Genomic DNA, 12,240 nt, shown 5'->3' with positions numbered 1-12,240 from the left:
TGAGCTCACTGGTGTAAAATAAAATCTAAGTTCTTCACTCCTCTGAGTGTCGCTTGGTTTCTTGTCTGTCAAGATTCCCTCAACACAGCTAGACACCCCATCGTGTCCTCTTTCAGGTGCTGAGCTACAAGAACAGAGAGACTTACAAGGACTACCCACATCTGTCTTCCTCTTTGAGATATTAGTGATACTGAATTGTTGATCCCAAGTTTGTGTCCTAGCAAAGACAATGATTGAAGACACCGGACCAGGAGTTAAGAGTAAAGTAAGGACAAAGTTTATTGAAAAGATAGCAAAGCTCCCACATGGGAGGGCTAGTGTGAAAGCTAAGCCAAGGAATGGCTGAAGTCTAAAAGATGAAACAGGGCTCTGCCTGACTTAGGTCCACCTGGATATTACATTTGTGATTGGATGGCATTTTAATTGACTTCTCTCTAAACCCGACCACCTGGCCACTCCCATCCTTATCTAAATGGACATTTCAGGAGGATCTGGTCAGCTTGTCCTGGCCTTGAGGTTAGCTACTTATTTAAAGTTTAATTCACTCTATTTAAGAGTAATTTACATCAGAGAGTGCACTCAACAAGACAATAGCCCAAACCTAGAAGCTGAATAGAGCAGAAGTTAGGAATTTTAAACAGAAACTCTATCAATTACAGCAAGACATAAATTACATAGTTTACATGGGAAACAGTAAATAGTATGCATAGATAATCACTCTCTCATATACCAAGACAATGACCCCACGCTCAGGGGATCATCCCAGGGGGAAAAAAACCCAAAGCTTTAACAAACACTCCAACCTTAAAGCCTAACTCCATCTTCTGTCCCGGAAACAACCTGTCCCAACCTGCTGAAAGTGCATTACTTTCCCAATTAATTCCATCATTTACAGTTTATAGCTACATTTTGGCCTCCCTGTCTCCTTATCTAAGATAAAGTCATTTCTGATATTTGCTCCCCTCACATTAGCAAGCTGCAAGCCTCCTCAAATGGAGAGAGGAAAGGGCAGATCTGGTCAAGGGGAGTCCTAAAACCCACCTATTGTCCCTGTGTCTTATTACATCTGACAAACAGAACCCATCTTGGGCACTCAGAACTTTTCACCAATGATTAGTGCTGCTGTGCTTCACCTTGATGAAGTGTATTTCTCCACCTTAGAGCTTAAAACCTCAGGAAAGACCCCCATTTTTTATCTTATCTCCCACCCCTGCACTTCTAGCAGGAGGTATCTTTTCTCACTTCTCTTTGAATTTGTCTCCACTTTATCCTGTCATACTAAAATAAATCCTTGCCAAAACTTCATCTTGTGAAACTCCTTGTTCTGGATACCTTGAAATTTTCATGTTTGTGGATCTCAATGACCTGTGATTTTGCATGGAAGCTGGGAAACTGTGGAGCCCCTCACCGTTCCTCCAGTTATAATCCTTCTGATATGCAGATGACACGCAGGAATTTTCGGGTGTTGAGGGTTTTTGGTCTGCTCTGAGAGATAGAAAGCAAAGGCAGACTCAAGCAGCAGAGGTCGGAAAGGTTTTAGTTGTAGAGAAGAGAAGGGAACGGCTGCATGGGGGCCTGCAGGGGTACCCAGAGACCAGTGATCCCATGGGTCAGGTTGGAAATTGGATTTTATACCCCCTTTTTTTAATTGCCTGAGGGTGGAGGTGTCTCTCTTGTGCAAACAAAGAAGGGAAGAAAGTGTTTCCCTGGCTAATTATCACCTTTTGGTCCTCCCTCTCAATGACTGCCCTAACTGCTGTTAGGAACAGGGATGATGAAGTCTATTCAGTAACTACTTCCTGCTGACAGGGGGCAATGAAGAGGCCTGCAGCATCAGGGCTGACCACAAGAGGGGTTACTGAAGGGACCACAATAATAGGTCATTTTTATCTCCATCAGGGGCATCTGTAGTTTGATGGATTCTAGGCGAGAGGAAATAAACTTGACAAGTAAGTTTAAAATGCAAGGCCCAAACACAAGCAAGAGAATAATGGAAAGTATAGGCCCTAAGAAAGGGTGGAACCATGCCCTGGAGGGGAGCCAGGATTTTGTTTAACCCCATTCCTGTGCAGATATCTGAGTTTTGAGGGACTGTTCCCAGAGAACTTAGCATGTTGGAGAATGTAGTCTGCACGTTCCTCTACAGCACCTGCCTGAAGTATTTATATATGTGCAACTGGAGGTATTGGCGATGGCACATACCCTTCCTTGTTTAGCCAAAAGAAAATCTAGGGCCAGGTTGTGGTCCATGACCAAACAGGGAAGGGACAACAAAGACCTTTGTATGTCCTTAATGGCAAGGGCTACCTGGTCTGAGGTGCCCTCTACTACTTTGGTTGGGTTTTTTGCAGTTACATGATTGGCAATCACCCCATAGCTTATTCCAGCTAGGGCTGTAATTAATGCCATTATTCCTTAAACTATTAGAATTACCCCTCTTTTGTGTTTAAAATTCCCCCTAGGTCATGTGGGGTGTAAACTGTCAGGAGCCAGTTTAGGACAAGTTTTTGAACTTCAGGCACTAGAAGGCTAACAGCAGCAACTGCTCGAAGACATCCTGGCCATCCCTTGGCTACCTGATCTAATTCTTTAAGTAGCCCACTGGCTGGAGAGTGATGCCCTGAAGCTGAGTCATCACTCCCAGTGTCAAGCCTCCCTTTCCCTAGACATATAGTTGAAACTTGTCCTGTGCCAGGAGACCCAGGTCTGGAGCTGTCATAAAGGCCTTTTTAAACCAGTGGAATGCATTTTCTGATCTGTCATCCCATTCAATAAAGGGCTGGGGATCCTTCTGTGCTTCCTTAAGGATCTGATATAAGGGCCTGGCTAGGTCTGCATCCTGGGATCCAAATTCTACAGTATCCTGTGACCCCCCAAAAGGCCCTCAATTGTTTTAGGGTCTTAGGTAGAGGAAACATCAGGATCAGACAGATTCTATCTTCTCCTAGAGCCCTCATTTCTTTCTCCAGGACAAGACCTAACTATCCTAGACTGACACAACTGGGCTTTTTCTTTAGAGATTTTATAACCTCTATCTGCTAAGAAGTTTAGAAAGGACTCAGTAACTGGTGAAACGACAGGCTTGGCCAGTCCACAGAGGAGGAAGTCATCTACCTATTGTAGCTGAGTATCTTGTGGATATTGCCACTCTGCCAAGTCTTTGGTTAGAGTCAACCCAAAGAGATGGGAGTTGTCTCTGAATCCTTGGAGGAGGACAGTCCAGGTGACCTGTCCAGCCTTTTGTGTGGGGGCCCACAAAGGCAAAGATAGGTTGACTTTTAGGGTGTAAGGGAATGCAAAAGTAGGCATCCTTTAAATCCAGGACAGAGTAGTAAGTAGTACCTGGAGGTATTTGGGCTAAAAGCATTTAGGGATTTGGAACTACAGGGTGTAGAGGCACTACTGCTTCGTTGATCAGGCAGAGATTTTTTAGACTAGCTTCCATTTGTTAGGTCCTGTCCTGACACCAAGAATAGGAGTATTGTATGGGCTGGAGCAGTTCCTGTCTCTTTAAGTCTTTGATTATGGGAATTAGTCCCTTCTTAACGTCCAGTCTTAAAGGATATTGTTTTTGATGGGGAAACCAAGAGGGGTCCTTGAGATGAATTAGAACTAGGACTGCCATTTGTGCCCATCCCAGGGTATGTTCATCCATCCACACCATGGGGTCTCCTTTTCCTCTATTGGGGCAAGCAAAATTACTCCCCTGAGGGTAAAAGGAGCTGCACCCCCAATTTAAATAGGAGGTCGCTCCATAGCAGAGAATTAGGAGCTTCTGGAACAATTAAAAAGGAGTGACAGAAGTGGAAATCTCCCAGGAGCAGGCTAGAGGCTCAGTGAAATGACACTCTAGGGGCTGGCCTGATATGCCCTGAACAGTAATTTTTTTTGGAGGACCTAGTCCAGGAGAGAAAGGAATAGCTGAAATGCTGGCTCCAGTATCAATAAGGAGTTTAATCTTGTGCTTTTCAATAGTATCACCCAGGGCTCCTCTGCTTTTATGATGGTCACAGCAGCCTGGATGGGAGGCCCCGGGACCCATCATTGGGTGGGTTCCCAAGGGAACCAAGGACAGTGTGCCTTCCAGTGATTTTCCTGGCAAATGGAATAGGGTCCTGGAGGTGGCTTCCTCCATGGGCACTCCCTCCTAGAACAGCCTGTCCACGTTGAAATCATGTCCTCAGGTTTGGACTTTGCCCTGGGGAAGCCTCTCTGAGCACTGCGATCAGAGCCTCCTACAGCTTATCCTTTCTCTTTTCCTTTTCCAGGTCCTTCCTTTCTTTTTCTAAGTCCTGTTATAGTATACAGACATGGCTACATGGACCAATTGGTCCAGATCTCTGCTCCCTTCAGCCACCAGTTTCTGAAGCTTTTTATGGATATCTGGTGCTGACTATGTCAGAAATTTATCTTTTAGGACGATCTTCTCCTGTGACACTGGTACAGTGTTGGTATGCTTTTATAAAGCATCCTTAAGTCTCTGTAGGAAAGCTACTGGGGTTTCTAAGGGTCCTTGCTGTACAGCCATGACTTGGAAGTAATTAAGGGGTTTTATCTTGGCTCTCCTTAGACCCTCAAGAATGCAGTGGATGAAGTGGTTATGGGTCCATTCATCCTTGTCATTTTCAGGGCCCCACTTAGAATATCTAGGCACTGCCCGATCTCCTGTGAGAATTAGGAATTGGAATTCCCTTTTAGGTGTCCAGTATCTCTGCCTTTCTTCCCCCTCCTTCTCCTCTAAGGGCCCAGTCTGAGATAGGCCTGTAGGGTCACATTTATGTAAGTGACAATCATCCCCAGCTGTAACTGCCTGATCTAGTACTGGCTGTTTCTCCAGGGAAGTAAAGGTATAACAATAGCATTACATCTTTCCAGCTCAGTTCAAAGTTTTGGCTGACTTCTCTGAATGCCTGGATGTACTGATCCGGGTTTTCTGTGTAGCTTTCTAAATCTTTTTTTATTTCTTTAAGTTTGCTTAATCTAAAAGGAACAGGATTCCCTCTGGGAATCAACTGGAGGGTTAGAGTCCTGTGGGATGATGCTGGGGGTGCAAGGTAGCTGGGTAAGGGGGTAGAGGGGAACTGATGGGGCATAGGCCAATTTCCTCAGGGTGGGATACAGCCCCTGCGGTTCCCCTGGAGATTTCATTTCTGTCACAGGGGAGGCCCCTTTGACATTGTTGGTTCTTCAGGTTCTGGTTCCTCAAGGGAGTGTGGGGGCTTTTTGTAAAGGATCACCATGGTCTGGGTATCTAGCCTGCATTTGCTCAGCTATTCTGGGTGGTTCTCTTAGGAAAAAGAAAAGTTGAATATATGGGACTTCAGTCCACTTTCCCTCCTTTTTACAGAACATATCTAATTGAAGAATGGTATTATAATTAAGGCTTCCTCCATCTAACCATTTTTCCCCATCTCCCACAGCATATTGTAGCCAGGCCTGGGTGCAGTAAAACTTGAGTAACTTTCATTGAAGACTTTCTGGATCAGGTCATTCCAATGTTTTAGCAAGCAGGCAAGGGGGAGAGCTCCTTCCGGGATCCTGGAAGCTTGGTTCTCCATCTAAAAGGGGAAGCAAGGGAAAATTGATCATCTTAACAGGGGTTTTCTTCTTTACCTAAGCATCCCCAGGTGAGGAGATCCTTTATGTGGGAAAGGGTGTCCCTCTCTCCTGTGCTGTCCCACCACTGCCACCTGTGGCGAATGTTGTGGGGAAGACATTTAGGTACATCTGACTGCAGCCACCAGGGCAGAATAACCCTGATCAATTGGTTGTTTTTTTTTTTTTTTTTTTTTGCCTGTTTGTTTTATTTTGCCTGTTGCTTTGCCACCCAGATACCTGGTTCTCCTCTACCAGCTGAAGGTTTGTAATTTTAAAACAACTCTATCAGAGAGGGGCTCTAAAGCAACCAAGAGGGCTTGCATGGCCAGAGGAGAGACCCTTATGGAGGCATGGATGGGGACTCTTGATGAGGTAGACTTTTTGTCCCCCTACATATCCTGTGAAGCATATATATTTTCTATGAAAAGAGAGGAAGTGTCTGAAGGCATTGTTTTTTGCTGCTGTAAGGGACAAAAACAGAGACATTGATGTCTCCATCCCCTTAACTATTTTATTCCCCGAGGGCAGAATAAAATATGGGAACCTGTTTAACCAGATTCCTAACAAAAACAGTTAAGCCCAAGTTACAGAGTAGCTCTTTCTGATGTACTCAACTGAAATGGGGGCTGCAGAAGAGACAAGGGAGCTCTTGATTCAGTTTTGAACAGGGGGATGTAGGGATCTCTCCCAGATGTGGCTGAAGAAGGAAGCCCACTGCTGTCTAGGACAAAAGGGGAGGCCACTTATCCTGATCTACTTGGAAAAGAAGGAGCACTGGGGATTGGGGCTCAACACAAGAGGGATTATTAGTCATCACTGCTGTCCAGGTCGATCCCACCAGAAGCAGTACTGGAGCACTGGAAGTGAGGAGTGACCTCCACTCTCATGGGAACTGTGAAGAAAGTGTGGAGATCTGATTGTCTGTTTGCCGCAGACATAGCTGGAAGGGTTCCAATACTTAACCACCTTGGAGCCTCAGGGTGGGTCAGAAGTTGCATCTTCAGCCTTCAGGTCTCGCAGGGAAGTTGCTCAGCCAGAGTACCCTTATAGATCGAAGGGAAACTTTCCTTCCCACCAGCTGTTTTCAGACCTCCTCCTTAGTGGGTCAGATGTAAAAGGGAGAGAGCTTAAGGAGGGAGGGAGCTGAGAGTTGAGAGGGAAAAAAAGCCTCAGTGCACTGAGGTATTAGCTCCACCCACATAGCATTGGCAGTCTGGTATAAGCCCTGGCTGGCCCCCAATATCTTGGTTGCCTGCCTTAACAGCTGTAGAGGGCTCAGAGATTTTTTTCCCAGGTTCCCAAGGGAGAAAGCCTCCTAAGAAAGAGAGAGAGAGAGAGAGAGAGAGAGAGAGAGTCGGCCTGAGAGATCCACTGTAGCTAAGACATGTGGGGAGCTCTCCTGAAGGACAGACTCCATCAGAGTGCCAGACAACCATGGACACTTCCTAGGGAGTCCCCTCCAGTCTGGCGCAACCTGTACTGACCTCAGGTGAAAAAGTGTCCCTTCATAGTTGCCAAGATGATACACAGATGACACACAGGAATTTTTGGGTGTTGAGGGTTTTTGGTCTGCTCTGATAGATAGAAAGCAAAGGCAGACTTGAGCAGCAGTGGTCAGAAAGATTTTATTTGTAGAGAAGAGAAGGGAACTGTGTCATGGGGCCTGCAGGGGGACCCAGAAACCAGTAGTCCCATGGGTCAGGTTGGAAATTGGATTTTATACCCCCTTTTTTTAATTGCCTGAGGGTGGGGGTATCTCTCTGGTGCAAACAGAGAAGGCTACAAGACCTGCCTTGAGGTGTCTCAGCAGCATCCAACTCCACCCAGACCACTACAGGTTTCCAGCTCCAAGCATTTCAAGTTTTCCTTAGGCCCCTGACAGAGTGGGGGCAGGGGGTCAGAACAGTTCTTCCTGTAGTCACCCAACTCTGGGACTCATCAACAGGTGGTACTTTAATGGTTCCTTTGTGATGTCCTGCCTGATTGGAACACCAGTGTGACTTCCTCAAAGCCTCCTGGACCTGCACTTGTTGTCATTGAGAATTCTGATCAGAAGACGCCTGATTCTTGTGTTCTGATATGGATAATCCAAGCAGAACACATGGAAATAGTAAGGAAGGTAATGGAGTTTATTAAAGGTTAGGGGAAGGCATCAGAAAAGGCAATGGTGGCCCCATCTGGCCAGATGGGCCAGATGGGCCAGGTGGGATGGAAGCAAGAAAGGGAAAAGAGAGAGAGCTCTCTTTCTCAAGGCATTTAAAAACAGATGACTGATGGGAGGGGAAAGGCCTGGGCAGTTCCTAACCACCAATAATCTTAAGTAGGGATTTGGTAAGGATTTGGGAGGTCCCGGTGGGTCAGGTAGGATGTTTGACAGTTGCTCTGCACACACACTTAAATGCCTGGGGTGTGATCAATATTCATGTTTTTATCAGAGAGAAAATGGAGGTTGGAATCGCCTCTTGTCTGTCTTATAATTTATAACAGCAAAGGATAGCATTAGGCTGAGATAAAGAGTAGCATGGGATGTGCTGAGAATAAGTTACTGGGGTCTGAGGAGCCATGGCATTTTGTTCTATTTTCTTCCTTACACTTACAACTCCAGCCAGGTGGGGTTGACTCACATCCTCAGTGTGGAGGCCCTGTGTGGCCATGCAGGCCAGGAGGACTGACAGCTGGGGGCAGGAACACTACCTGTGGCCTGTGTACTGATTCCCTTTGGATCTTGATGCATTGCCTTTGCCACTTCCAGTTCTGTGTGGCAACCCTCCACCAAGAGGCATTGCCAGCTGTTTGGAGGATGTCTCTGGGGACAAAGGCCACAGCTCATCCTTCTGTAGCTTTCAGCCACTTAGGAGTGAAGAAACACGAAAATCCCAACCACACAAATGACAGTATAGTAGTGTGATTGCAGCATGGCATGTGTTGAAGAACCGTGAGTTTTGTTTTATATAACTTATTTGATAGTTTACAATACTTAATTGAGACATTGGCTGTGTTCAAAATATTTCTGAAGTTAAACACGTTTGCTCCAGGATGTTTACCTGCCCATACATACATAAAACGAGGCATTTATCCTGAAAGTAAAATACTAATGTTCATCTCAAACTTCATGGCCACTTCTACATGACCATCCTCAGGCCCTGGTACCCCATTTCCTGTCTCTGCCACCCTGGTGCGCTGTAGAAATTTTGCCTTGTCCAGGCCTCTAAGTGCATTATGTCCTCTACCTGTTCTCTCTTCACATGTGGGCTGTCAGGGTTCTGCACCAAGTCTTACCTGCACACCAGCCACCACCATCCGCAGGGGGCACCAAGGGCACCAAGGAAGTCCTTCGCTGGTGGGCAGCAGTCCAGTACCGGGAAGGAAGACCCCACCCAGGATGCTGGTCAGCTGCTGCCCACAGCAGGAAGCCAGAAATCTGCCAACCTGAGCCCATGTCCTGCTCCCCTCACACAGGGATGAGGGTGGACTCAGTCTCAGGCCCAGGCTGGGGTCTTCCAGCAACGCTCCCTCCCCAAAAATGTCACAGCACAGTCACAAGCACGTGCACTTTATTGAATCCAGTCTCGGACAGATGTGAGTGTGAGTGGCTACATTAAGCTGGGGTGGTGGGTCAGGGCCTTAGCCTCATGGTCTGGGGTGAGGGGTGGAGGGGTAGGGGACATGCAGGACTCACATTTAGAAAACACTTTCGATCTCTCTCTCTCTCTTTCTCTCTCTCTCTCTCTCTCTCTCTCTTTTTTCATGCTGAAGATTGAACCCACAGCCTGTGAGTGCAAAGTACAAGCGGCATGGTTAGCACCTACATTCGGATTCTTATCTTGATGCAACTGATCTAACAATGATGATTATAATGGCCACAAGAATGGTGCCAGCCACAGCGATGATGTTCAGGCGCTTAGCGGTGACAGCGAAGGCCTGGGCTCCATTCATGTCGCCCACCATCTTCCTGTCCCTGGACTGGAGGAGACCAGATGGTGAGAGCCCTGGTGTGGGTCAGGTGAGAGCCAGGTGCTCTGACCCGGGTCCCTAGAGTCCTCCCTGCCCACTGCAGCCTCCACCTGCCCTCACTCAGCCTGGGACCACCCCTCCCCTTTCACACATTCAGCCTCTCCAGGCTGCTCACCCCACCCTGGGGCACAGTCCCCTGTGAGTCCCCTCTTTCCCCACAGCCTGGGCTCCACCTTTGGTGGGGTGATGGGGGCATCTCTGGAATTGAGATGAAAGAAGAATTCTTCTAGGTTGGAGTGGGAACTAAGTCTGACTCCAGGGTCCCTGGGCAGCCTCACCTTGTGCCTTCCTCAGGCTATTCCCCCAAGCCACACACACACACACACACAGCCCCAACATACCCCAGGTACTACTGGGAAGGTGAAACTTCAGCCTCACAAGCTCCTCTTAGAGCACCCCTCACTGCCACCCCACACCAGCTTGGCACTCACCTTCACAGAGAAGACATAGGCAGCGAAGCCTAGGCAGAAGAAGTTCATATAGATTGAGTTGAACAGGGACCAGGTGACATAGTCTGGCTGGCCAGTGTCACTGTGGATGTTGATCACAGTGGATGTCACAGGAACTGAGCTGGGCTCCTCCTTGATCATGTTCTGTGCTTCGTGGAGGCCACCGTTGCAAGCGAAGGAGGTTTGGGGAGCTGTGGTCTTGTGGCTGATATATGCCCTTTGTGGAGTGAAGTCCGGATGCTGGAGGATGGTTTCAGTAGGGTTTGGCCTCCTTCCCAGGGACCTTCTCCACCATCCCCCCAAAGTCCATAGTTCTGCTTTCTCAGAAGTTTCTGCTTCCTCCTAGTCTAAGAGTCTCCCCAGCCCAGGCCAATAGCTGCCGCACCTCACTGTCCGTGTTCAGGGCCCCAGCCAAAACTGCCCACTGTCCAGTGCCAGCAGGAGCCCCAAAGCCTACCTCTCACTGTCATGACCTCCTCTACTGAAATCCATCTCTTTTCTGGACTGTAGCCCTTGCTGCAGGTGGAGTTTGTGCAGAGCTGAGCCTTGCTGTGTGTTCTAGTTGTAGGTCAGAGACCAGTGGCCAGTGCTGCCTGCCCCAGCAGTGTCTTCCAGGTCTAGATCAGGGACCATGGTGCTTGCTGGCTGAAGAGGAGGCTGTGATGGTGGACCAGTCACAATTCCAAGTCACATTGCTACAGCCCTGGAGCCTAGGGCCAGCATATTTGTGTAATCCCACCTTTCCATCACTTCATCCTCAATCACTTTGTTCAAGGACTTGAAGTTTAGGAAAAGGATGGAAGGGCCCCTGGACCATGACCACACCAAGTGGGGCTTGGGGAGGGTGCAATGACCCTGTTAGCTAAGGCCTTCCTGAAATTTCAGTCCTTTCTTCTTCCTGCATAATTGCACCCCCATAGAAAGATGGGGAAATCGGTCAGAAAGAGGTGAGTTACCTGCAGTGGAGCAGTTCCTGTAACAGCTTGCAAATGACAAGTGTACTGGTCAGTTTCCCCTTAGCCACAGAAACCAAGTTCCTCCTAAGAATATCCCACCACCTCCACCACCAGCCCTCTTCTCACCCTGCAGATTCAGGGATGCCTGCTTCCCCTGCTCTGCCCTCAGAAGCCCCAGGATCAGCCCCCAACCCCTAGCTGGGCTAGGCCACCAGGGTCCTCCCGGTCCTGTCCTGTCAAGCTGGACTTCTGATCCTTCCCAACCTCCAGCCCTAGATTTGCTCCAGTCTCTCCCTGTGGCTGCCAAGCCTCTTGATTGTGGTGCATTCCAGCCCCAAGTGCTGGAAGTGTAAAAGGCGCTGAATTTTGAAAACTTGGTGAGAAAAAAGAAATTTTTTTGTAAAGTGTAAATATTAAATCATTATTTTTATTCTATATCAGCCTAATATTTCAGATATATCAGGTTAAATAGATTATTGAAATAAACCTCACTCATTCTTTTTTCTTTCTTTCTTTTAAAATGTACTGGAATATTTAATCTTGAGTTTACAGCATGGGCCCTATATCAAGCCCTGTGTCACTTTCCTCTGGCAACATTTTGAAGTGAGCAACAATGTATCTAGTGGTGAGTGTCTCATCCCCCATGATCCCAGCTTTCCCCAGCCCATTCTCAAACTGGGGCTGGGTCTACTGATCACAGTGGAACTGTGACTGTGAGGCTTGGGACCTTCCCCCAGTAAGCCTCATGGAACAAGGCAGGTCCGGTGCAGTGGGTAGAAGGTCCTACAGCTGTCCTGTCCCCTATCTGTCAGTCCTGACACAAGTGCTGCCCACCACCCTCCTCGCCTGCCTCTGGAGAGAACCACCTTGCAAGGAGACATTTGCATCAAAACCTTAGGACATTAGAAGACATTTTCTAAAGGACTCCAAGGCCAGCTTTATAGTCAGAAAGAAAGGAATAACTCAGTAACAGTTATAAAAACTTACATAATGCCCTGACTGCACAAGAAGTAGATTGGTATTGAGGTAGGAAAAAATCAGGGAAATTGAGACAAGGGAAACAGCAGCCAGGAAATTACAAATAAGCATTGCACTAAGGAAAAGCTCCATTAAAAACATGCAGCTACTGCTGTTTATCCTTTAAGCCTTACACTCCCTCAACAAACCGTAACATTTACTAAAAAGAAAAAAAAAAAAGAGAAAGAACAGCTCTCTCCCTCTGA

General features: G+C 47.4%; 1 protein-coding gene across 1 annotated transcript; it reads right to left on the bottom strand.

Annotated features, from left to right (window-relative positions):
* Nucleotides 1-9,135: 9,135 nt before the first annotated feature.
* On the bottom strand, nucleotides 9,136-11,043 carry LOC109698222 (interferon-induced transmembrane protein 1-like). Its single transcript, XM_020182292.2, has 2 exons — nucleotides 10,044-11,043; nucleotides 9,136-9,561 (listed from the first exon to the last, which is right to left on the bottom strand). Exons 1-2 carry the CDS (start codon nucleotides 10,200-10,202, stop codon nucleotides 9,418-9,420), a joined length of 303 nt encoding a protein of 100 aa, XP_020037881.1. The 5' UTR covers nucleotides 10,203-11,043; the 3' UTR covers nucleotides 9,136-9,417.
* Nucleotides 11,044-12,240: the final 1,197 nt, after the last annotated feature.

This window comes from Castor canadensis, chromosome 1 (genome assembly GCF_047511655.1).
Source record: "Castor canadensis chromosome 1, mCasCan1.hap1v2, whole genome shotgun sequence".
Lineage (NCBI taxonomy): Eukaryota > Metazoa > Chordata > Mammalia > Rodentia > Castoridae > Castor > Castor canadensis.
Note: the sequence above shows the minus strand (reverse complement) of the source record. Positions and strands in the feature narration are given on the sequence as shown.

Bases quoted from the DNA above. Each gene is read 5' to 3' on its own strand.
- LOC109698222 (XM_020182292.2), bottom strand. From the start codon at position 10,202: ATGATCAAGGAGGAGCCCAGCTCAGTTCCTGTGACATCCACTGTGATC. The intron at 9,562-10,043 runs GTGAGTGCCAAG...GGTCTCCTCCAG, and splicing joins CCTATGTCTTCTCTGTGAAG to TCCAGGGACAGGAAGATGGT.